Source organism: Paralichthys olivaceus, chromosome 14, assembly GCF_024713975.1.
Source record: "Paralichthys olivaceus isolate ysfri-2021 chromosome 14, ASM2471397v2, whole genome shotgun sequence".
Taxonomy (NCBI): domain Eukaryota; kingdom Metazoa; phylum Chordata; class Actinopteri; order Pleuronectiformes; family Paralichthyidae; genus Paralichthys; species Paralichthys olivaceus.
The window spans coordinates 7,964,484-7,991,244 of NC_091106.1; the positions used below are offsets into that span (position 1 = coordinate 7,964,484).

General features: G+C 43.3%; 1 protein-coding gene across 1 annotated transcript in view; it reads right to left on the reverse strand.

Moving 5' to 3' along the window:
• Nucleotides 1–1,783: 1,783 nt before the first annotated feature.
• Nucleotides 1,784–26,761, reverse strand: part of ptk7b (protein tyrosine kinase 7b) — a 74,463-nt gene continuing 49,485 nt past the window's right edge. Inside the window, exons 2-20 of the mRNA XM_020095695.2 lie at nt 24,850–25,146; nt 18,015–18,117; nt 17,603–17,787; nt 15,541–15,688; nt 13,187–13,317; nt 11,032–11,298; nt 10,436–10,572; nt 10,186–10,321; nt 9,447–9,566; nt 8,992–9,141; nt 8,501–8,648; nt 7,438–7,565; nt 6,466–6,666; nt 5,816–5,977; nt 5,457–5,689; nt 5,279–5,356; nt 4,692–4,843; nt 4,352–4,530; nt 1,784–3,630 (exon numbers count right to left, since the gene is read on the reverse strand). Coding sequence (XP_019951254.2) covers nt 3,470–3,630; nt 4,352–4,530; nt 4,692–4,843; nt 5,279–5,356; nt 5,457–5,689; nt 5,816–5,977; nt 6,466–6,666; nt 7,438–7,565; nt 8,501–8,648; nt 8,992–9,141; nt 9,447–9,566; nt 10,186–10,321; nt 10,436–10,572; nt 11,032–11,298; nt 13,187–13,317; nt 15,541–15,688; nt 17,603–17,787; nt 18,015–18,117; nt 24,850–25,146 — 3,116 coding nt within the window. The 3' untranslated portion in view covers nt 1,784–3,469. The remainder of the gene's footprint in view (nt 3,631–4,351; nt 4,531–4,691; nt 4,844–5,278; nt 5,357–5,456; nt 5,690–5,815; nt 5,978–6,465; nt 6,667–7,437; nt 7,566–8,500; nt 8,649–8,991; nt 9,142–9,446; nt 9,567–10,185; nt 10,322–10,435; nt 10,573–11,031; nt 11,299–13,186; nt 13,318–15,540; nt 15,689–17,602; nt 17,788–18,014; nt 18,118–24,849; nt 25,147–26,761) is intronic.

The following is a 26,761-nucleotide window of genomic DNA, read 5'->3' on the forward strand; positions in this document are numbered from 1 at the left end:
TGGTGGATCCACTGCGGATATTTAGATAGATTCAGTGACATGGGGTTATTTAATGATCCAGGTTATTCTAACAATAACAATCTATAGGTTTGATAAGTCTGCTTTTCTTCTTACTCCCCTCTTTCCACTGAAACACTAGAAAGTTCTCACCTATCACACTTACCCTCTTAAGAATTGCAGAATAAAGCCTGTGATAACTTTGAATTACTTTTTAACATGTTGCTGTACCACATAGCTGATTGAATCCTGCCTAGTTTTCACAACTGGCAGTTTTCAGACAACTTGTCACAGTAAGAAAACGAACAGACATACAATTAAATATGTCTCTGTTCTGTTAGTGTGTCCCAGTATTTATCTTTATCTCTTCATTTTGCTCATGTTCTCGTGTTGTACTTGTGTTTAAGTTCTAAATGCTGCAGTAATCCCCACCCCACTGGCACCGCAGGCAGGTTAAAACAAATGCCATGAAATTACGGAATTCAAAAGTTGTTTCACATCCAACATTTGCTGGCACCGGGGGGGATATTTGTTGAAATGCTCAGACTTTTATGACAGGAGTTCACTAAAGTGTAAAAACACTTGTCACAGACTTTCGAGTGCTGAACGGAAGATTTCTGGATGGCTACTGGCACCACTTCATTCACGGTGCTGGGTTTGAGGGTATGAAAAGCTGTTTGCTCTTGGTTTTCTGTAAGAGTTGGAAGTTGAGGCTGTTTATTCATCACTATAACACTGCAGCAAACCACTCAGCTACAATATAAACTGCAATATCACAGAATTCTCAACAGAATTTGGAAGAGATCCAATGATGAGCAGCTGAAGAGGCCTGAGGACACAAAGCAAAATGTCGAGGAGAACACTACGATAGGGCACAGCAACACTCACACTGGAAACTTATTCAGCAACTATAAAAGACTAAATCACATTTAACTGGATGCAGATTTATGGGAAAACATTGGGAAGGATTTGGGATCAAGTTTAAAAAGATATACAGAATATATACAGCACCCTCTAGTGGTAGATTAGACAACTCGCTGCATATGTTTCAGTACTTCTCACCTCATTTAAAGTCTGTTTACACACGGAATGAAAATTAAACTACAGATATTTGCATGAGGGTGGTGAACATTTAACAGCTTAGAAGAAGCAACATCAGTGAAATGAATGAAGCTGAAAAATTCTAATGATTATTTTCACAGAATTTTTGGTTTTAAATAAATGAACATGTAACGTGATGTGTTTCAGCAGCAAAATACCTTGTTTGTAGTTTGGTTGTGAAAAATGGTCCCAGTTTCCAACTGCATCATCACATTAGAGCTAACTAGAAAGAACATGTTCAGAGGAGCTTACAGTGTTAGAATTTGATTTTCATACCAAACATTAAAAAATATAGGAACTACAATTAACACCCTGTGCTTGTACCTGTCCACACCAACCAGAGCAGTTTCTGTCAAAATACATACATTTTTTCCAGGCTCATGAGGTCACATGACCATGTGACCCTTTGACCAGTGACATCTTATCAATTCATGTTGAGTCCAAGTCTGGTTTTGTTACATTTTGAAGAAATTCACAAAAGCCAGACATAAGACAAATTTTATGAGGTCACCGTGACCACATAAATCTATTCAAATCGTCTTCGACTGACGAAATTCCCTCGAAGTGTTCTTGATATACAGTATGTTCAGAAAAATGGGACGAACGGACCACCTACAAACTGGAAACCGCCAATGTAGTTCTTGAAGCTACGTTACCGTCCACAGTATGAATCACAAGGCAATAGGTAAAAACACTGTGAACCTTTATTGACAGCAGCATGTATACTTTCGTATATATCTGATTACTGTGAACATTTTGCTGAAGCAGATTAAAAAAAAGGTCTAGGTGTGAGTGCCTAGCATTCATAAAAACAAAACATTACACTAAAAACAACGTATAAAAACAAGTTCATAAACAAAGGCCATTGCATTTGATTAGATAATGTAAAAAAAGAGGGAAACAGTTAAGATAATCCTTCATTTACCAGGCACTTAAAACGAGTACTGGTGACCAGCAGTCACTCTTTTGACCTCCTTTGTACTTTGTGTGAGCGTGTTGAGCTGAACGCACACTGAGATGGACCGTGAGCATGAATACATACCATCAGAGAAAGTACCATTCTATTATAAACATAGTTAAAACAAACACAGGACCTTCATCATAAATAAACAGGCACCTGCACGTCCTTCTACACGACATGATAGAGATACAGAGGGATATTCCTTTAAGTGAAGTTAGTGCATGGCTTCTATATTATGTACACGTTGCCTGGTGGGATGGTCCACTTTGCAGCATTGCACAAAACTACTTGGACCAGGAGGGGAACTGTGATTGGACCTCTGGGGAAATTATGTCGCATGTTAAACACAATGATAGGCTGCAGCCGCGCGACAACACAAAGATATTAATGTAGTATAATGGGTTTTCTCCCCCATAGGTAGTGACCAATAAAAACCTTAAAGTTAATACAAAAACAAAACACACTCGTGAAAACGTACAAAGCCCACACTAGCACAGTCTCATCCATCCGATATATTCCTTGGCTATAATCTTGATCTTTTTTTTGTTTGTTCCTGAAGTATTATCACAACATGGAGGTTTTATCTCCACAAGAGTCCTCACGACGGCAAACCCTCGTGCTTCTGCATCCACTTTGAACGTACACTGTAGCATGGGAACAGTTTGGTGACGCACAGGCACAGACAAACTTTGGAGGATGGTGGTGGGTCCCTGCTGGACAGAGCAGCCGGGCATCTCCTCCAGGATTAGAGTGGGGGACTCAGGATGCAGCTGACACGTGTCACTCAACACACTTCTAAGTGGTTGACATAATAGTTATGGAGCATAGTCACATTGTATCCTACTTTCCTTTCTAGAGTCTTTCTAGATTCACGAGAAACGATTCACGAAACAAAGACTTAACAGAGTGGTGAACAAAAATTTCAAGGGTTTTCCTAATCGTCAGAAAAATTATTTGTATTAGATTCCTAATGCACAGTCCAAAGTTTAGGTGAGTGTGTGTCTGTGCGTGTGTGTCTGTGCGTGTCTGTGGAGTGGTGGAGGCACTGAGGTTGTGAGGCTCTGAGAAATGACAGGTCTCTGGAACTGAGTGGCTGCAGACAGGCAGGCAGGGTCACAGTGGAACCTCACACAGGGGCTGGAGGGGAGGGTCATCCATGCTGCGGTTAAGGCAAATGTAAACTCCTTGCACTGCTCACGAGAAGCCATTCACACTAATGTGGGTGTGCGTTTCCACTGATATAGCAAAGAAGTCTTGTGCACACACCCATGTTTTGAAATGCATATTAAAAAAAAAAGTGTTTTCTCCTCAACCCTTCTCCCTGAAATGTGTGACTTTAATATCCAGCATTCCTGTCTTTCTTTTTGGGGGGGAGGGGGTTGGTAGAAGCTCCCCCTGTCCTCTGATGTCTCAGACTTTGCTGTCAGAGGGCAGCTCTCCCAGGGCGTGGACGATGTCGGTGAAGGACGGGCGCTCTTTGAGGCTTAGTGCCCAGCAGCGCACCATGAGCTTGTAGATTTTGGAGGGACATCCGTCTGGAACGGGGAGCTTCAGCTTCCCTGTCTGCAGACCTGTGAGCACAGAGAGGGAGGTTACACCAAACCTGAAACGTGTTTGAGATCCAAACTGTGTCCAACATTACTCAATCACTATGTAGTCACTTTGCCATTTAGTAGTGCTGTCAGAATGTTAAGTGACATTTTTTTTTATACCCTATATAGGATGGACTCATTGTTTCCCAGTGCATCGAGAAAAGTAACGTACAACCAATGGTCAGTAGCTGAGTAATATTTACCATCATGCATTGTGCTTGGGGCGTTGACAAGAAGAAAAATGGGCAGCACGCCTCAGCCTTCTATCTACTATTTCTTATTCTAATCAAAAACGTGAATTATCGTGAGGATAAAGACAGACAGGTTTGTATTTGCCGGCGTTTTCACAGAGCGATTTTAAAAAGGTCAGCGTTTGTCCCAAATATTTCCGATGGTGTAGTTCAGTTCATTGAGCAAAGCACGTCACAGCACAAACACTTTTATTTTTACATTCAAATGCTTTTTACCTAAAAGTATTAAGTGTAATATAAGCATTTAAAATATATCGGGAGATTTTTTCTTCATAATTCTGCCACAATGATGTAATGATGGTGTCCATAACAGTTTTTCACAATGACCTCATTGCATTGTCCTTTACATAGAAATCATGCTCTTCTTTTCTCTTGAAAGAGCACCTCATCTTGTTTTTTTTGGAATCAGAAGGGGAAGTAAAAATAAGCCTCTGCAGCATCATACTGACCCTCCAGCACCTCGTCATCACTGAGTTTGGTATAGGGCATTTCCCCGTGACTGAACACTTCCCACATCAGCACTCCAAAGGCCCACACATCAGACTTGGTGGAGAAATCGTCCTCGAACACAGACTCTGATGGGAGCCAGCGCAGCGGGATCCAGGCCTGTCTGTAGTGATAGTACTCACTGCAGACATGTACAAAGAGACAAATAAAAGGGAGATGGAAACAGTTCATATTAGACCAATGAAACCCGCTGAGATGTCTCAGAATTTGCACATTTATTTTGGTTCAACTGATGATTTAAATGAACAATTATTATCAAACGTTGTCTCTTTTCTGACCAACCTGTTGTACACGTCCTTGCTGAGGCTGAGCGACGACAACTTCACACGCCGCTGACTGTTGATCAGACAGTTTCGGGCGGCGAGGTCTTTGTGAACGAAGCGGTGATTGGACAGATGCTCCATCCCATGAGCCACCTGGGCACAGATGGAAACCTGCAGAGGAAACAGAAAGAACATAGAACAAAGCAACTGTCAATGCAAAGTGACTTTTATCATAACTTTACATGCACATACTTTACAACTGCTGTTGAATCAATTCATTATTTTGAAGAAGTTCTCATTGCCTGGTAACCACACAATGATGACAAAGTTCCAAGACACTGACACAACCCCCACTGAAACCACTACTTCTCAATTTTCTTTTTACACAGAAAAGACTGTGTCATTCTTAGTAACCATTTGAAATCTGTGTTTAGTCACTAGTTTAGCTGCTTAATGCATCCTGATTCCAACATACTACTTAAGATTGATGAGATTGAATTTGTACCTTTAGATGCTTAATCTGACATCGATTTCTATCTCTTAGTATTTACACAGAAGATGGTAAGCAGGATGCTGTGAGCTGCCAATCATAACCAAAACACTTACTTTGGTCTTGGTGCTGATGGGAGATTTGATCTTGTCATCTTTGTTTTTAGAAATTCTCAGGTACTGCTTCAGGTCTCCCTGTTTGATGAAAGCAAAAACAATATATCAAAATACAACATATATTTAAATTAAACTACTTCAATTGTGTGTGTGTGTGTACTTCTGTTTGTGTAATTACCAGATCATAGTACTCTAAGATCATGTAGTGGGGTTCGGCCTCCCTACACAGGCCCAGCAGGCGGACGACGTTGGGGTGGCTGAGCTTGGCGAACATTTCAGCTTCGCGGCGGAAGTCAAGCTGCAGCTGTTCGTCTCTGGTCTGCAGGCTCTTCACCAGCACCACCGTCTCCTCCTCGCTCTCCTCGATGCCCTTAGCTTTGGAGAGCAGCACCTCACCAAACTCTCCTTTACCTGAGGGAGCGTCAGAGCAGATAACGTTTGATTATGACGTTGATAATGTTGCAGCTTTAAGGTCGGAACATGAAAACATCCATTCTCTGTTATTCTATAGAAACTGAGTTGTTTAAACAAGTGTACCTAGAGTAGTGATGGTCTGTAAGTTTGCTCGAGGAAAGTGGAGCTTGTCGTTGTTGACGTGGCTGTGCCGTTTCTCTGTTGTTGCCATGGTACCCATGTTGGTGAGTGCCACCTCTTCCTGGATCTCAGCCGTGGTGTGGCCATTTTGTTGGACAGCACCTCCTGACAAACACAACGCACCCCACAGGGTCAAAGGGTCACACACAGTGCAAATCTCATCATTATCAAAATAAGAGCAAGATATATATTCATCATCGTCTAAAATGTATTCTATTTAAAAATATATATACTTTTATTAAATAGTTGTAGAGGTAGTGAGAAGTTTGATCATTGTCCAATGTACACAAACATATTCTAAATGATGTGTATATGTACATGTAACATATAGATCACTATAGTACGTATATACATTAACTGAACTTGGTGTGTGGTAGTATATGTTGTGTAGTGAGGAGTAGACAACATCCGTCTTAACAAATTCATCTGAAATAGCAATAACTAGAATAAACACAAGATGGCAGCAAATATCTTTAACTCGCCACCAATGCATTGAGGGAAGTTGATGGAAAGTGAGCGATCATGTTAACCTGTGATTTTCCTCCCGTCTCAGCACTAACACATCTATGTTCTTCTAAATCTAACAGTCCTACCATTGAGACACTCCATCTCCGGCTCCTCTCCGTCCTGGCCTTTCTGCAGTCTCTTGGCGTTGCGTCTCTTTTTGCAGTAGAACATGAGACCCAGCACGACGATGATGTAAGCCACGGCTGCTCCCACTGACAGGCCGATGGTTTGGATCATCTTGTAAGGAGCCCTGTCCTCCTCTTCATCATTGGGATGCACCGGTTTTTCTGTTGGACACAGGCAGCAAATATTATCATTAATAACTAAAGTGTGCAGGACGTGTTTATATATCACAGGTGTCGGTCTTGAACAAACAGAACATTTTCTGTTACATCTTTCAACAGAGCACTTTGTTGGTGTAGTACTGTGGGTATCCTTTATTATGATCATAAAATCTCCCTGCTCACTATAAGAATTCGTTTTTTACTGGTTTTTTATGGTCAAAACTGAAGCCGCAGACCTGCTGTCTTGTAAACTTGCATCTCTTGCAAACATTTCAATTTTTACTTTACATTTTTTCCAGGAGTATTTCTACCTATAAACATAATTAGCTATTGGTTTGATTAAAAATGGAGCTATAAACAGGTAAAACCAAAATACTATCTAAAAATGTCCTTCAACAAGCTGTTTACACAGCGCTGTGTTTTGCTGTGATCCTCACAAGCTACGACAAACAAACTTTGGGACAAAATCAGTTGATATGGGACACAAGTGCAAGTGTTTGACTATAATCTTCAGTCAGCACAAAAGGAGCCAGAGAGTATGAAGCGATATTGGATCTAACGTCTGCCCAATCCCATCACCTCGGTGACAGTCGTGGCGTCAGAGACGTGGACGAGGTTATTAACCTGTCGAGTTGGATGAGGGGCAGAAGGTTTAATTAATGCTTTCATGCTGTACGTCTGATCGTGGCTTATGCCCCATGTGTGCAGCTTTGTTCCTGATAAAAAAAAGTCACTGCGAATATGTTTGTGTGTGTATGTGCATGATAAACTCACCCACTACATAAAGCTGAGCCACACGGTCTTTGATGCTGCAGCTGTTTCCAGCCACACATGTATATCTGCCCGTGTCGTCTGTAGTGACATCTCGGATCACCAAGGAGCCATTGGGCATCTTCTGGAACCTAAAAGGAGAGAGGGGCGTGAGAGTTGAGGGTGGAGGTATGGACGTCTACACAAGTCACAGCCAACAAGACACAAAAAACAAATCACAATCCAAGTTGTAATGAACCACTTTCTTCAGCCTGATGAATGCAACCTGTTCTTACACAGATGGCTGTTGGTGAGATTTGATCATTGGCACAATCAACACCAGTAAATCTGTCACAGAAGGACATCTGCTGCACTCGTTTTGTGTTTGATCCATAAAAATGGAAGAGGAAAGAAAGAACAAATGCAGCAGCGTGAGAAGTAACATTTCAAGACTGAGATAAAATTATAAGAATGTATTAGTAGTGTCAGCAGAGCAGCTCTGTGAAAGGAAGGAGCTGGGGGGAGGGTGGGGTGGGGTGGGGAGATTTAAATGCAGGTTGTGAAAAATAATATTCCATATGAATTTTATTTTAAATGTTTATTGGATAACACCACATTTTAATGCTCATCTCGGATTAATTATTGGTATTAACTGCATCCGTATCTATGAATATATATGTGCACATATTTGATATCGTCATAATTTGGTATTTTTCCACATACCATGTGTAAATGTATCATAGCAGGGAGAACAATTTATTGTGTAACCTCGATCATGAATCTAAAAGAGGGAAAAAATAAAAACTAATAAAGTTTTTATTGCTTTTATTTTTTAAAGCAATTTGTGTTGTATGAACTTGTTATCCAAATAAAGTCTGATTGTGAAATGTTCTATAAAATCACTTTTAAATTCCACTTTGGAACAAATGAGTTTGGACGAGATGTTCTGGTATGAGGTCGATTGTAGTCATTGCGTAATTTGATATAAATACAACTAAGTAATGAGTAGTAATAAACTGCAATCAATTCAGTTTGGAGCTCTTGATTGAAGGCTGTGATTCTCATCCATGCCAGCATGGTCATTTACCTCCTGTTCTTGCTCATGTCCAGCGTCTTGTCTTTAACCATCCAGTGGATGTGAGGCTCGGGGTCGCCGGTGACTTGACAGTGCAGAATGGCAACGTGACCCTGGTACACCGTCGTATTCTCTGGCTCCAACTTAAAGCGAATGTACACTATTTGTGCACAAGAAACACATGGACACACAATAAAGCTCATTAACACAACATTGAAGCCACAACTGGGTCATAACATCCCATTTAAAGCCTGTGGTGACTGTGGTTAACATCTCAGTTACACGACAACCCAAAAGCCAATTCATTACTCGGACTATAAAAAGGCCACTGAGCACACAATAAAAGCTACTGTGTGATGATAATCAATGAGTGTCTCCTTATAAACCACCCTCTGAAGTACACAAACCACAAGTATGTCTGATGTGGTGCTGATGATTAATATGTTAATGTCACCCTCACATTCAAAATCCACTGCTTCCAGGATGATGAGTGAGATGCTTACCTGCCACAGTGAGCGTCACCACGGCTCTGATCTCCCCTTGGAGGCTGTTGGAGGCGATGCAGGTGTAGTTGCCGGCGTCGCTCCTCGTGACTTTGGTGAATTGGAGCTGGCCGTTCCTCTGCTCCACACGAGGCTGTAGCGCTCCTCCGTCTGCAGAGGGAGACAGAGAGACATACACAGGGGACAAGGGGGAGTTAGAGGGGCTGTGTCTGGCACTGCATGGCGAAGTGAAGTGGTTAAACTGAGTCCATCATGGCCAACAAAGGGGTGAAATGATCCGTGATGATGAATCTTCCAAACAGGTTCCTACATATTCTTGTGAAAACATCATCAGTCATCGTAAGCATTAAGGGTGCTCCTGCTTTTTTTAATGACATACTCTCTTTAGGAGCAGTCAATCCTTATCTTGCTTAAGATAGCGTGAGCTAAGGTTAAGCCAGTGGCGGCGTGCACACCTGCTTTGGTCCAGCGGATGGTGGGGCTCTCTCTGCCTTTAGCCGAGCACTGGATGGTGATCTCGTTATCCAGCTCCAGGCACTGAAAAGGCTGGGGGGTCGGGGTGAATTTAAGCTTCTCTGAAACACAAGTAAAAACAGCACACACACATTACACACGTGGTAAACACAAAAAGGAAGGGGGGGGGGGATGTCAAAGCTTCTTTTGTGCAACTCACACTGCAGATGAAATGACACTAATCTGATGCAAATCGTGTTCAGACACATTCAGGCAAACGGGGCAACAGGCACACATGTGCACGCAGATCTGATAAGTATAACAAGCGAGGTCTATCTGAAGCTGAGATCATACAAACAGGCAATGACCAGACAAAACAGGGACGTGTCAGGCCATTTATCACTCATTGTGTAGCAGCAGATAGGAATCTATCACCTCGATAAAGTGGTGGCTAGAATAAAGCTGCCACACATGAGACATTTTACACCTCTGTGGGTGTCCACCAGAGACACAACGTGGACAAACTCTTCTTATTTTAGGAAACACACAAATATACACACACACACGCCAACAGGCATGACGGCATTTGTTTTGCAATTATCTCACAGCACTGTATTACTCATTATGGCCAAAATATGATTTCATTCATTAGAGATTATCATTCCATCAGTCTGAGGATCAGCTTAGAGTGTATAATCTACAGCACATATTGATGGACTGAGTGTTTCCTCTGCAGCTTACCAAGCACCAGAACTCTAGCCTGCCCAGTCAGTCTGCCGCCTGCTGTCTTGGTTTCGCAGCCGTACATCAGTCCGTCGTACACCTCCACATTGTTGATCCTGAGGGTGCCGTTAGGGAACAGCTTGTAACGTGAGTCCTGAGCGAGAGAACACATGAGATTATCTTAAATCACCCAAAATAAAGGTTGTATTACTGTTTTCATGTCAGAAAAAATATATCTGTGTGTGTGTGTGTGTGTGTGTTAATTCACCTCAGGTGTGATCATGATGTTGTTCCGGAGCCAGGTGACCTCAGGTTGGGGGTTGGCCTGAGCGTGACAGTGGAGGTAACCTGGTTTACCTTCCTCTAAGTGGCTGTCCTGAGGCCTTGTCACCCACACGGGAGCAGCTGTGGACACAAACACACAGAACACTATTAATGATCCTTGCAGATGTGGTGGATGTTCCTGAAGTTCTACTGGGAAAAACTGTAGAATCGCACTATTTCAGGATTGCTAAGGGGGACAAATAGACTAAAACAAAAAATGCTGATCTTAATGTAATGCATTATTGATAATACAAATTTTTCCTATAACCTACAAGTGCCCTGCTGTTTAATCTGTCTAAAGTGATTAAGTATAATGATAAAATAACAGTAGCTTAAGATTTCCCTTTTAAGGCTAAGGGTAAAAATCCTAAAACAATCCTACATTTCCCAGAGTCCAGTGTGATAAGACAACCGATTAGTTTCCACCTGCACACCTTATTTTTACTTTATATAACAATACAGAACAATTTCTGCCTGTAACCAAACTTAATGTGCCAAATTGTTGAAGTGCCCCATCTCAATGGACTGTGTTTGACTCACTGGCCACGGTGAAGGTGACCTCCTGAGTTCTGCGTCCCGCCTTGTTCTGGGCCACACAGGTGTACGTGCCCGAGTCTCCCTCCTCTGTGGGAGTGAAGACCAGATCCAGGCCTTCCTGGTGCACCCGGCCATCTGCTGGCACTCGCTGATCTCCTCTCTCCCACCACACCTCGGGCTCAGGTCTGCCGCGCGGGGCGCGACAGGCGACCCTCTGCAGGGTGTCCGCTGTGAAAACCCTTGACATCTTGGGCACCATGTCGTCTATCTCTGTAATGGAGAGAAGAAAGAACAAGAGTATTTCTCAGTGTGAAGAAGTGATTCGAAGGGTTAATAATCATCAAACTTTCACCACAGCCAGTGATGCATTACTGATTTTGAATTTCATGAGCAGCCCTGAACACACCTAATTCCAACTCACAGCTCTGTTAACGATAGGAAAGTCCTCTGACTTGTAGCACACACCAGAATAATTGGAGAACAAAGCGCACAGTAGGATAACTGAGTATATAGGTTGTTCTTGGTATGGGAATCATGGCCTTTGTGAGGGGGGTCATATCAAAACTGTCAGCCCTTATACAGAAAGTGGAATGTGATCTCTAGTCCAGTGAATCAGAAGACCTCCCACTACAATGAGGTTTAATGCTGCGTGTGTGTGCGTGCGTGCGTGTGTGTGTGTGCATCTCAAATGGAAGTCATTAATACTGTATTGGCCAACAACGCTCTGAAAGCTGGTCAGTGCCTCTGACCTTCTTTGAGTCTAAGATCTAAATCAATTAAAGGGAACAGGAGAAAACACATTTCTCAGCAGATCAAAGTGAAATTGAGCTGGTGGGGTTGGGGGGGTCAGTGAATTGAATGAAGTGGTGCAATGATGGAGTGACTGTTTAAACTTGTCCCTAAATGCTGAATTCTGCTGTGACACAATCCCCCTATAATGCCTGCGGGGATTACCATCAGATTAAGTGAATTAGGGTATTTAAATGGAGCTGTGGTTCACTGGGTTAAAACTGCAGATACAGTTGTACCTCATTAATCCAAAACCCTTGGGGGGAAAGGGGCTGTATGAGGGGAATAAAAGTGTTTGGGACATTGAAACGCATACGTAGAAATTCCAGCCCTGAGCTTATCCAAAATATTTGACTTGCATGCACTTGCATTGCGAAATGCTGGCTGATTAGTAAGATGAGAAGATACTACAGCTTGTTCTTGCTTTAAGCTCAAGCGGCCGTTTAAAAGCTGTTGAGGAGGTCTTTTTGGAGTCAGGGCAGGAAAGGAGAGGAGACACTGTTATGTCTAATTTTAAAACAGCTTTAATGCCTCTCGACATGCGCACCACATTGTTTTACTTGCATTTATCAGAATCTGACATGTAGACACAACCACAGAGGTATTACACCTCTGCAACAGAGGTTTTCACCCCAGTCTGTTTGTTGATTTGTTTCTTTATAATCAAGATTGTGCAAAAACTACAGCACAGATGACCATGACACTTGGTGGCAGAATGTGGTATGTGTCAACTATGAACCCATTGAATAATAGAATACAAGGTGACTGTTGGGCCTTGATGGAGGTATGTGCTGCAGTGTTTGTTACTTTCGATGGTTAATTTTCCAATTTGGAGTAATTTATTACACATGATAATGCTAGCAAAATTTAAACTAATGTTGGAGGGAAATCAATGGAGCAGCTCTAATGACATTACCCTTCCTCATAATGACGCTGCTTGTTTGCTTATTTGAGTCACAACGGGATGTTATCTCATGTTACTTTCTGCCAGGTGCTGTAACACTTTGGGGGAAGCTTGTTGAGCTAACCATCCTTGGCAAACAGCTGGACTAATGGAGGAAATCGTATGGAGGGGATGCAGGAAAAAGCTCCGGCTGTGTGTGTGTGTGTGTGTGTGTGTGTGTGTGTGCGCGCGCGTGTGTGTGTGTGTGTGTGTGTGTGTGTGTGTGTTGGATACAGCTGGGGCGGATGTCAATAAGAGGATGTGATTATCAGCGGAGAGATCTGGCTCTAAGTGAAAGAACCAGGAGAAGAAGAAGGGAGGGGAGAGCAGAATGAGATGGAATGAGGTAGGATAAATATGTAACCCCAATGCCCCTCACACGATCATATTACACCACCACAGCTGTGTGTGTGTGTGTGTTTGTACCAGCTATGAGGAGAGAGGCCTCCAAAGTAACTTGGGACCCTCTTAGGCCACGGCCGATACATTTGTAGGTCCCTGTGTTCCTGGGCTTGACCTGTGTGATCAGCACTGTGCCATTGGACAGAAGAACAACTCTGTGGAGAGGAAACAGATCAAACAGTTTAGAAATCTGAACCACTGACCAACAAACAAAATGAGTAACATGTTATTTATATTCACATCACATTTAGACTCTTTTGTCCAGATAGAAGTTCAAGAGATCTAGAAGAAACTACAAGGGGAGAAAATTGTTCATTAAAGATGTGTAGAAGATTATGGAGGCTTTGTCCGATCTTTCTTCAGAGCATCAGTTTGAGAAGAGGAATTGATTTCAGATTTTGTAAAGCATTCACTCAAAACTTGCTCTCACTTCGTTCCAACAAGAAGAAGAAGCTGGAGTATTAAAAAAGCTGCAGAAGGCGGGAGTACATAAACCTCTTGTAGTAAAGCTACTACACCTACAACAAGGGCAGAAAAATGTCATTCGTCAACACAACACCTGGACTTCGATTGGTTGCGGAATTTGCTGCACAAAAAAAGAGCAGATGTTTTGCACGTGCGCAGAAGCAGCGTGAGCAGAACCCAACCGACATATCTGAACATATACTGGAGCAGCAAATGTCAAGGAAATGTAAAGATCTTACTCAGATGCAAACAACTCTTGGCATTTGTTTTGGTCTGATGGAAAACCAGGTGAAGATCCTCTGCCAAGCAGGAAAATAAATGCCAGTATTTTGTTTGTGCACTTGGCATGTTACCTGATGTCATCAGAATTGGTCTGATTCACTAAACATGAGCCATCTGCTGCTCTTAGTAGGCTTAACTAAATTATAAGTAATTGTCTACAGAACACAAAATAATCTGTCCTACATGGTTATTGGTAAAAAGTCCTCGGTTTTAGGAGGCTCATCCTGAGAGCCGACCACTGGCAGGCTGAGGGGAGCATCAGTGCCAGCAGAGACGGACAGGATGAGGAATAATTAAAGACTGACCTTAAGCCAGCTCCAGGGATGACAGATAAGGAGCTGCAGACTGTAAGCAGCACAGAAATCCGCTTCACAGGCCGGACACACCAACAGCTCATCACTTTAATATGTCATAAGGAAGCTTATGGAAAAGGTAAATATGTAAAGCGGAGAGGAATACTTAAAGGCACTGTTGGATGCAGTTTGGCAACTGTGTTATTCCTGAGAAGAATTTCAAAAAGCAGCTAAATGTCTCAGCAGTGGATTCTATGAGGAAAGATAATATTTCTGTGTCATCTATTCTACTTCTCTGGGGTGATAGGAGTGAAACCAGCTTTGGGAACTTGTGTATGTTTCCAGTGGAAAATTACTCTGAGGACACATCTTAAAATAACCACAAGACATAATCAACGAAGAGAATTGTTTGTAGAAAAAGGAAATAATCTTAACAGCTACATGCATCCTGCACTTACTGGAGGAATTTTCACATTTTTGGCCTCCAGAGTTGTTTTGCCTGCGGGGCAGAGTTTATTTGTCTACGATAATATTCACACATAATCTGGAGGAGGGAAGGTCTAAACAGTGCAGGTGCATAACAGATGATATCTTACATTCCTCTGCCTTTGTAATCAGCTCCAATCACACAAACCACCGCAGAAACAGCCTGTGTGGTGGGTGTTTTTATATCATGCTTATAATTCATCCCGCTGAAATCCAGGTGCTGAGTCATCACTGCCTCGGTGTCGGTGACAGCCTCATTACACAATTGACTAACTATTGATATTGGAATCCTTCGGAATCACTTCACAGTCTAAAAACTAGGCCCTTACTCTCATTGTGGGGTGTGACTATGTATAAGCGTGAGGTGCTATGAACCCTGAGGGTGTGCTTGGCACAATGTATAGAAGTAAAGAAATTGGTTATTATCTGGTGCTTATGTGTTTACAGGGGTGGTAAGCCGACTGTAGCTCAAGGGGTTTTTCCACTCTGTGCACTGGAGAGTCGTCTGAGATAGGCTGGAGAGAAAGTCTGCGCTCCAGTGATGTATAGTCAACCGCACAGAAACTTTACAGTGCTCTGTTCCAGTAATAACATTCCTTAATGTGCAATTCGTCTTAAACCCGAGTTGAAAAACCACACAGAGCAGAGAGCCTGATGTTCCACCTCATTGGGTTCAAAGCAATACCCGAAGCTGAAACTTATATAACGGTCAGTGCAGAGAGGGAATGGAGTGGAGGCAGGAGGAGGGGGGGGGATTGATGGGAGACAGGAGTCCGAGAGAATGGAGTGAGAGGAAGAACTGGGGGAGTCAGATGCAGCATGACAAAGAGGAGGATTTGTCTCTGAACTTACCTAGATTTGTTTGCCAGCAGCTCGTTTTCATGGTACCACTCCAAAGTGGGGGCCGGCACGGCAGTGAACTGGCAGTGGAACATGGCCTCCTCGTTCCTCAACACCACTTGGTCCTCTGGGGTCACCACTGGGCGTGGAAAGCTCTTATCTGTTAGAGAGGTAGACAAACATGCATGATTACAACTGAAGACATTATTAGAGCATCAAGTTGCATCTGCACGGATACTCATGCATTGCACATATTTACTCTGGGCTTTTATTAAAACCTGCCAACAGCAGCGCAAGGCCGGTGAGCAGGCGGCCTTCAGGTGGCGGTGTGTGTCAACACCTCAGGGGCCCCGGGGAGACTTAATGAGGTCAGTGACCAAATCCTGCAGCTTATCAGGAGTCATTATCTCTTTCCCCCTTTTACCTCCTGAGTCGTAGAATCACACACAAGAGATCATCTCTCTCTCCTCTACATTAAGTCACGTTTCTCGAAAGAACTGGGGTCAGTTTTTGCAATGGAGTTTTGACAATTCTGTGAGAAAATTCTTCAGCATAGTATTCCAATTTTTTCTACTCTGCCAGCCCCCCTCAAATCCCCCTTGTTACTAGTGGACTAGGCTGCTTTGACCTGCTAAAACCGGAGATTTGGTACAGCCCAATCAAAGGAGGAGTAATTACCGGACAGATTTCAAGACATTGTTGTAGTCAAAATACAAAGCTGAAGGGCGTTGAGCTCAATAAAGAAACGAGAACACGAAAATACCCCTAATCCAGGTTTATGCGTGTGAGTATTTCAAATCTGCACGGCTAAAGGGGGGTATGGTGCCAGTAGCAGTATTAGGACGTGGCCACTGGTTGGTGTGGGAAAAAAAGAAAAGCGTGCACTCGCAGCACACCTGGCCCACCCAGGAAGTTGGTGGGAAGGCCTCAACTTAAAGAGCTGTGACCGTGCATTGAAGAGCTGTCTAAATCTGTCAGCCTTTCCTCGAGGTGAGGACCTATAGAAGAGTGGAGGGTGGCAACATGGTAACTGGAAACTCAACAATTACCCATTCTTCCTCCACCCAGGTGCTAGCCTAGTGTCTGTGCGTGTATGTGCGCTGCAGGTGGCTAATTAGAGTGGAACAGGGCATCAGGTGTCTTGCACAGATGTGCTGCCGTATATACTGTACTCGCTGTGTGGTGTGCTGAGGAGATAATACGCAGGGGCTCTCACACACACACAGAGAGTAAACAGCAGAAGTCGTGTCGAGAGCCTGCAGAAAAAACAAATATGTCTCCCAACACGCTGTCTGTGAAAGCTGCAGAGACGAATCAGCAGAATGACACTGCTACTGAGGGAGCTGATGTTATTGTTTGCTGCGTAGATGTTTATGATGTTGTTTCTTGTCTGTGTGGGCGGCGGAGGAGGAAGGCGCTAACACACTCATGGAAATCACATTAGGAACTCTATCACTTCGTCTTCCTGCTCTCACTCTCACCACTAATAGTCTTTACATCCCCTCCTTTCAACACGTTTCCTGACAGGTGACGAAATGTGGAAATTCACTAAAAGCTCAAAATATTAAATGTTTACTTATATAAAAAGCAAATTTTTGCCTGTTGAAGTCGTTTATAAGTTAAAAAAAATCAGACTTCATAAACTAATATTGTCCAAATTAGCTCATGTGAGAAAACAGCAGGAGATTCTCTGGAGGATTCACCACGAGAGTGTTTGATGACATTTCTAACAAACAAAACAAAGAATACAGTTATCTCAGGATGAAAAAACAGATGAAGACACAGACGAAGATGTCAAGAGAGGTTTTAGTGAGATGATCCAACACTAGCGCCGATGTGAACAAAAAAGCATGATCTCCACAGCAGAATTTATATGTTACATCCTGCCTGCTGCACCACCCTTCACCTGAACGCTCCAGAGATTTCTTGTTGTTAATGTGTCTGAGCGGAAAATCTCCTGCCGCATTGTTCAGGCAACCACTGGAGAAAGTCCAGACCCAATTGTGTGGACATCCTCCGGAGTTCATGCCTGAAAAACTGCTCATTTGTGTGAAATCAACCAAGAAACACACACCTATGATGTTAAGAGTGAAGTTGCTGTTGCTGCACACGTGTCCAGCTGCATTCTTGGCACAGCAGTAGTACAGGCCGTTGTCGTCTGGACTGGCGCTCTTGAAGGTGAGCGTCCTCTCCTTGTTGTTGATCTGATGGCTCTTTTCCGTTAGCTTCACGCCGTCTTTAAACCACTGGCAGGTCGGCCTGAGAGGCAGAGGAAAATAAAAGAGGTCAGGCGTGAGAGAGGTTCAGGAGAAGAAGACAAAATCTGGAAACAGGATGATTGATGGCGCAAAAGAGGATGAGATACAAAGGGCATGAGAACATAAGGGCTTGAGAGAGGCTAACAAGGAATCATTTTTCAGTAGTCTTCAACATGACCCTTCACCCCATGAACTCTGAACTTGATGTGAGAAAGGGAGGAGACTCACCGTGGGTGTCCATCGATATGACAGCGCAACGTGACCAACACAGAGCTCTCGATCTCTCCTTCGGAATTGGGCTCCTTCAGGGTCACGCCACCGCTTTCCAACCCTGCAGAGAAACAAAAACAGAGGGGACTGTCAGCAGGGGGAGGGACGGAGCGCAGGAGGACAAGAGGAATAACTGAGGAGAAGGACAGGAGGAAAAATTGAATTAAGTGGTTGTCCTGTCATCTGTCCTCGCAGGACACACGACAACGATGCTAATGGGTACAACAGCACTGTGACTCAGGAACAGAGAGACAGAGCAGGGAGCAACTGCCTCACTGGGTCAGCTTACATCAGCATTCCACTGTCCTACACTCACAAGAGCGAGCTGGGCCTTTACAGTGATTTTTATGGATGTTTAATGGACAGCCCATGGACTTACTCTGTTAAAACGACTACTCTGCTGTCAGAGTAGCCTATAAACACAGGAATAAATGAACATGTTTCTATTTTAGTAATCGTATCCCCTTCATAGTCCTAGAATATTGGTGCATCCTTTGCCGACGTGACGAGAGATGTCAATCACAACAGTAATGTCAAACCCGATGGAGCCTGACTGACGGATGAACAGGAGAACAAATGAAGAAAACAGATGGTGACAGTTGTCCCCTGAATGAAGCACGGTGCAGTGAGAAATGAGCTGAGCTGCGTGGTTTCACCATTCAGGAAATGACCCAGCACACGGGGATATTAATAATACATATAGCATGTCAAGAAATGTCAAATCATTTTTAAAAGAAGGGAAACATAATATCATTTGTCAGGGTTTGTCCATGGTAGACAAGTATATATGTATTTCATGATGTACTGAGGTATTTCATCCCCTCTTTCAATAAAAACAACTGTGATGACCTTTTTGTTATCAGGCATAAAAATGCTTTATTTGCTTTATCTGATGCAGTCAGCGGTTACCTCCTGATAAAGTCACTTTGCTGCAGAGCTAGATGCACACTTGAGTCTTTAAAATAAATATCTTAGAGTTAGAGGGAGACACCAAAGCTGTCTGCAGCCTCAGTAGAGGCCCAGTGTACCTTGCTGGGATTCCCCTTCACCCTGCTGTGTGTGTTGACTATACACATACTTAGAGTTTACACTGAATGAGAACAAGAGCTAATTGTTATTTATGTGATGATATGTAAGCTGAGGTTGTATGACACTGTAACTGTACACGCTGTGTGGTAACTGGGAATAAGGATGCGTCCAGTGAGCGAGCATGTTTGTTTGGGTTTCCCCAGACATGTAATATAGTGAGGTGTAGGTGTGTGTGTGTGTGTGTGTGTGTGTGTGTGTGTGTGTGTGTGTGTGTGTGTGTGTGTGTGTGTCATTCCCTCATGTTGAGCTCCATTCCTATGACCTGTGGCTGTATAGTGTGGTTGCATCTCTGCTCCAGTGTGGATCACCTATGAAATATGCATGGCATGAACTTGCCCCTAAGACAGTAGTGGAGAGGGGGGGGCAGCACCCCTGTGAGGTCAGAGGGGGCGCTAGAGGAAAACCTGTCACAGTGAATTAAACAGGAACCCAGCAGTTCTCTGCACACTGCAGGATCACAGGAAGTCGTCTCTACGGTAACGCGGCCTACGTCCCTCTGGCTTATATCCCCATCTGAGCCAGGCACCCCTCATTAGCTTCATCCCAACACAGATGCCCCGACAAAAATGAGACTCTGCGCTGAACAAGTATGTGCTAATATTGGTGTGTGTTAGAGAGTGTTTGTGCGTGTACGTGTTGGTGAGTGAAACACACTTAATGATGTTGTGCCCCTCAGCATGAGTGCATGTGTGCACATGGCAGTTCAGCACAGGATACTAATTGTTTCTGTGTCTCACTCAAGGCCATTCCAGTCAATAGCTCCAGTAAGTTAGTGAGGAGGAGGAGGTGGTGGTGATGAAGGCCATCCAGCGCTGTGGGGACCTGGGGCCAGACACTCAGACAGACCTGCTATTAGTGCAATGGAAGCATTAGGGAAAAAAAGAAGGGGAGACGGTGAGTCACTGAGGAGGCGGAGGAGGGGTGAGAAAAGTTTGATGGAACAATTATAATCTGCAGCACAACAACAGACAGTCATCTGCAAATGAAATTGTAGAATTTGTTTCAACCTGTCTGAATAACAGGTGGGTGTTTCCTGTTACAGGTGGTGACAGAGCGTCAATCCCACGACTAAAATTCTAAATTATATCCTGTACTTTGAGTGTGTCTTTCTTGGTAAAAAGAAACCCAGCATGTGTCTGAAATAAGATCATAAAGTAGTGGCGAGTGGCATATTAAGGAAGTATGGCTGAAGAGATTAAGAGGAATATGAAAAGTCATCACTGTAGAAATCCCAGTTGATGAGTGACCTTTACATATATGCAGACACAACAATGTGCACTTTTTAACACTAACTGCCTTGTGACTTTTTCGAAGTCTGACCTATTTTGTCCTCCAGCAGGTTAAAACCTATTCTTGTTTTTTTATAAATTTAATTCCCAATTTGACCTGGATTCTCCGACAGCCCCACATTCTAAACCTTTGCTCTGCTCGTAGCTCTAGTCACAGTTTCAGGTTTCTCCAGCTGTCCGCTCGACAAACAGAAGGCACTCTTTCATAACCTATTAGTGGCAAATACTTGCCCGTAATCCCTCTCAGAATGCATGACTAAGTGTTGGAGCGGGCCTGGCAGCTAACTCCATAATTAGGGGAGTATAATTATTATGTTGGAGACAGAACAGGAAGCTCTATCAACACAAGGATGATAACAGACGAATTCTGAGGATATTGTCAAGGCAGATGCTTGGACCATTCATCCCTCAGTGCGCCAAAAGGCAGCTGTGTGTTCATGTGTGTGTCTGTTTCACTCAATGAGCTGATTTGTTGCCATGGAGAAGAGGCAGGGTGGATTGTGTTATCCAGGGAAGAGCTGGGGGTATGATTTGACGGGCAGCACCATATGGGTATGGAAATAACTAAAACATGTGGTATAGTGGTTTCATATTGTAAACTTTCTTTTAAAAAAAATTCCTGGGAAATGCGTGACGACCCCAGCACGCCGTGTGAGACGATGTGTCCAATGTTATCAGCTGCGGCTGACAGAGGTCAACGGGCCGCGCTGCAAACTGTGGCGATTCAGAGATGATGCTGCTGCTGTAACATGACAGCTAGAGGAGGAAGAAAGGAGGGAAGGAAAGAAACTGACACTGGAGCAAAGTCACTCTGCAGGGGAGAGGCTGAAGGATGGAGCTGGGGTCATTGGGCACGAGGAGCTGCATTTTTTCACCTCACAGATGACAGGATGAAGAAAAAAAAAAGTTGAAGTGATTCTGAGAAAAAGTACAGCCGAGCTAGCCATCAGCGAGGATGCTATAAAATGCATCTGCTGAACAAATGTAGGTTAAGGACACAAGCTGTGTGATTAAATCAGGATGGTGAGTGTGTGTGTGTGTGTGTGTGTGTGTGTTCGTCGGCAAGTGGCTGTGTGATTTGAAAGTTTAACAGGGAGGAAATGCCTGCCTGTGTTTTCCTGTGTTTTTGCAGTATCATTACGTTCTTTTTACGAGCTGAGCCAATGAACTTCAAAACACTGATGGCCTTCATCTTGTTACAGATCATTACTGAGTCAAGCCAAGCGTCCCCTCCAGGACCAACAAACACGCTGTGACAATGGTGATGCCTGAGCCCCCACGCCTCTGCTGGACGCGGCCCTCGCCACAGATGCCCAGTGACTGGGCGGGACAAAGGGATGGAGGGGGGCTCAAACCACTATTGGACAAATCAGAGGGGAGATAATTACTCTGAATAACTCTCGACTCGCAGTATTTGACCACCCACCATTGAGAAAGACAAATTAACTCTCTCTCTTTCTGCAGAGGGGGGAGGGGGTAAAAGCTACTCTGGTACAGTCTATGTACTGTACATATGGAATACCCCCCCATCCCACCCCCCTCCTCACAACCCACATTAACTACTACGCACGCAAACTAACACACACATGAGCGAACGCACATACAGGATTAATGCCACGGGGGTTTTCGCTTTAAAGCCGCATGCGACTTTATTGCCCGTTAAATGTATGTTGGGGAAATATGAGAACATCTGTCATAATACGGTCTGATCCACCTAAAGAGATCCAGAGACAAACAGCCGGCTGTGCATTACGACAGACCGACAACTGTGATGATGCACACAGGCAGACGGAGTATACGAAGTGATAAGAGATGATTTGTGTGTGCTACTGTACCTTGTGTGTTTGATCCTGGAATATATATATATTTATATCTCTCGTCTAACATGTCTGTGGAATCCTCTCAGGTGGCTGTATCCTTATCAAACTGACAACACAAAGCTATCGCATCAATCTCACTGATAATCTCCAGGCTGATGTTTGATGGATTATAAATGTACATGCATGAACATCTGCCTCTCGGCTATGCATCTGCTGCTCATGTCTGCTCATACACACCATTTTCATATCTGAAAGGTGTGTAGTCACAGTTCGTCCAGCATCAGGTTCTGTTCTTAATATGGATTTGCAACGAGACACATCATCAGCTTGTCACCCTCAGATAAAGATGGAAAAACCGACTTTGACATATTTGCTGCTACCAGACAAAGGAAAACTTGCACCCTAATCTACAAGAGCAGTCCGTCTGATATAACACTAATACCTCCAGCAAGGAGTTTATGTTTTCAGCTGTGTTGTTTTTTAGTTAGCCAACAGGATTATGCAAAAACCACTCAACCGATTTCCATGAAATTGGAGTGGTAGGGCATGGCCCAGGGAAAAACTCATTAAATATTGGTGCACACCCGGATCAGGGGGCAGATTCAGGATTTTCTTTTTACCATCTTTAAGATTGTGAGATAGGGAAAACAAATTATCTAGTGAATTCAAATGTGGTTTCATAAGGAGACTGTTGGGCCTTGGCAGAGGTATGCGCACTACAGATGCTATTGCTGGTTTACACTTGGATACACTGAGTTTGGTGCTGGTGAGTGACGTGCAGGCTCAGCATGGAAGATTTGGCTGCAAAAAACAAAGCAACAGCAATCATATGAATAATTGTATCTATGGAAAGAATCATGTTGATCAGAAGCAGTTAATACTTGTTAATATTCCTGTATTTCCTTTGTTGTGCAAACCTGAAGCTGTATCTAGAAAAGAACCCCACACAGTGATGAAAGTCAACCAAAACAGTGAGATTATAAGACGGAAAAAAATAAAAAGGAGCTGAAAGATGACGTAAATCCCAAAGTGCAGAATATATGACAATTATACCAAGATAATTAAAAATAAGTGGATAATTATAGTGATAGTTATCTGTGGGTAAATCCTATACAATACACAGTAATGTACCAATATAAAATACTGATTATTGCAGCAGAGCCAAAGAGGAGTCAGATGATTTTATTGTATGTGTGTGTGTGTGTGTATAGAACTTAGCTCAGCTCTTGCAGCAGCTTTGTGATCAAGTCGCACCTTGTTACCAGAATAGATTTTGACACTCTTGTCTTCATGTATGGGATAAATGTACATTTTACCAGTCTTACATAAACATAATTCCATGATTTAATGAGTGCAACGAGAAAAAGAAAAACACTTTAAAGTTAATACAGCACCTTCTTTCCAATAAAAATAGGCCTGTCTTCTCCAACGCGTGGGAATGCTAATGACCTGGCAGATATCACAGTTTATTCTGGGTCAGCTCTTCAGAACTGGTGTTTCATGTCTGACTTGTTTTTCTTTTCTTTTTAATCTGTGGGAGTATTTCAGTTGGACTTGGCCGACACCAGAGATCGTGTTTAATTGCAGCACATAAAATCAGTTCCCTTCAGATCAGATGAGGTTTTATAAAACTGATGTTCTTCTTCTAAACTATTCAGACTCTGTGCTCAACGTCACAGACCACAAACATCCGCTGGTGGAGGTGCATCATAAGGAAGGGTTAAACCTCAGCTCTCTCCTTTTGTCTGTCCCTCTCTGTTTATCTCCCAGTTTGCTACGAGGAGGTCTGGACACTCATCTGTTCTTGTAATCAGCCTTTGAACTAGCAACAGCACCGCAAAGACAAAACCTCCCGGCTGAATGGAGAGAGGAAAGAGGACAACATATTCCAGATGGAGCCATTTTTCACCCGCTTTGCGTTTTGCTTTTGAATGCCATCACTATAACTCAGTGTTTGCAGGACACAATGGCTTTTCAGTAACAACTGGTACCTGAGGGCCTTCCACAATACACAAACAAGCTTCTTATTTATCCTAAACAACCTTGTGCAGAATTCCCATGGCTTCCTCTGAAACTTGAGAGGGTCACTGAGCTTTGGATTTGGGGGCTACACGAAAAATTAAGATACTAGTCTGCCGCCACAGAAACTTGACATGACGTGAAAAACCTTCAGCAAAGAAAGGCAGTGTTAATCTTAACCTAAATAATTATATAGCTAGAAGGTAAATGACTCTGTTGAGTAATTTCCAGACAAAAGCCTTTTGAGAGTATATGGGAAAAGAGAGTGTTACACAACGCAGAAAAAAAAAAACAGTACAAGCAACAAGAAACACATGCTGGGTGGCACACATATCCAGTTTCCTTTGGAGAGAGGGAGATGAAGCCACAAAGAACAAGGCAACAAGGTGGAAACATTCCTTCAGCTCATACTACCTGTCATCGTATACTGCAACTTTTGTTTTGCGTTTTTGATCCAGAAACTGGACGCACATCCTTTCTGCCATTATGAAACCCTGTCAGCTGGCAAATTTTCTCTCAGGAAATCAAAGGGGGTATTTTTCTTTTTCAGAATGAATCTTGAAATGAAACACTCACACTTGATATTGAAGGAGGCATTGGTGGAGTGGAGTGTCTCTCCGGTGGCCGCGTTTTCTACGACGCACACAAAGTTGCCTGCGTCCAGCTGACGATCCACCGCCGTGAACTTGAGGTTGCTGCCCTCCTGAAAGAGCCTCTCGCTGTTCTCCAGAGGCTGGCCATTGTGGAGCCAGCTGTAGCTGATGTCGGCCGGATCGCTGACCTCGCAGCGTAGCATGGCGCTGCGGCCGTGCAAGGCATCCTGGGACTTGGGCTCCTTGGTGAACTGGATGGCAGCAGCCTGGATGGACAGAACTGGAACGGAGATGGGGGAAAAAAAGGGGGGAAAGTAAATGACAGAGGGTTAGAATCGGGCTGCTGTTAACATTTTACTGCGTTTTCCATTCATTAAGTGTGCGCCATAGCAACCACTTAGCCGTGTGGAGGAATGTGGTGTTTAGACACTAATGGCTAACTGTGAACTATTTTGTCGTAAAAATTATCAGACCCAACGCGGAGAAAATCCCTTTTCCCGTTAGTGACTAATCTGACACACTGACACACAGTCATGTGCCATCAGCTCAGTGAGACACGTATCCTAAACAAGACACGATGTGCTGCACACACATCCTCAAGCACACTTAAATCTTTTATTTCCCTCAGGATACTGTGGACACGCTTTGTGTGAGAGACACGTTTTCTGCTCCAGTTACCCACATGTCACTGGAGGAAATGGGTAGAGTGACTTTTACTAACATGAGTCAGAAAACAACTCAGTTATATTTTATTGGGACACAGTCACAGTATTTGTGAAAGGAGATATGGTCATGATATGTAAAAGCAGAGGGAGGAAAGAGGAAATAAATTAAATCAGAAGCATGGAGTCACAGTGCCGTTAGCCAGAAGTGTGTTTCTGTTTCACATTGTTACCAGTGGTCGACTGATATGGGTTTTTCAATGGCTAATGCTGATAATAAGGATGGTATGATGGTGGCGATAGTATATTGTTTTTAATTTAACAAATAAAACGAAATATAAATATTTTATAATTAAAAATGAGGCACAAAATTGCAGAAAATGTACTCAACACAAATATCATATTCTCTTGAACAGAGAAAATACAAAAAGCTTCAATTGTTTCTGCAAGTATGCACCAAAAACAAATAATGAAACTAAACTCTGTAGTAAAACAAATTTACTTAGATGTGTCTGCAGACATTTCAACCAAAAATTTTAATCTTACATTTACTTTATACTTGCTTGTTAGTGATAGTCACTTGGGAGCCACAGCTTCAATGAGAATGTGGTAGCAGTGTAAATATGATCATCTTTATCCAATTCTTGATGCTCTCGTGATTGTTGCTGATTAGAAAAATATAATTGAGACACAGCAGGAGACTCACTGGCTGCTCCACCTTCACTTCCTGTTCGCAAAGCCACCACAAAGAACATCAATAGCCATCTTCATAGTTTATTAAGCCAGTTCCTCATCAGCACAATGTTATCATGTCAGGGTTTGTGATCATAAGGAACGGTTCATCGCTGGAGTTGATTTAACAAACCTACACCTGCGAGATAGAGAGTGTGTGTGTGTGTGTGTGTGTGTGTGTGTTCATGGCCTCTGGCAGGACTGGAGCCAGGGAAAAAGGGATCTTTCACTAATGTTTAATCAAGAAGCCTGTTGAAGATGAGCCAAGGGTAATCCCTCCATCTCTGACCCTCCTCATCCCACCGCTCCCGTCCTCCTGCTGCCTGTGCATCTCTTCATCACCTCTGTCTCAGCTGCAGGTGGCTCGAGCTGACAGACAGGCAGCAAAAAAGGAAAAGAAAAGACGCAGCGAGGCAGAGAGGCAGAGAGGCAGGTCAAACAAGACATCTAGTGAGGCTGCTGAAGGGTGGGACAAGTATAAATACATTTGCCTTAAATGCC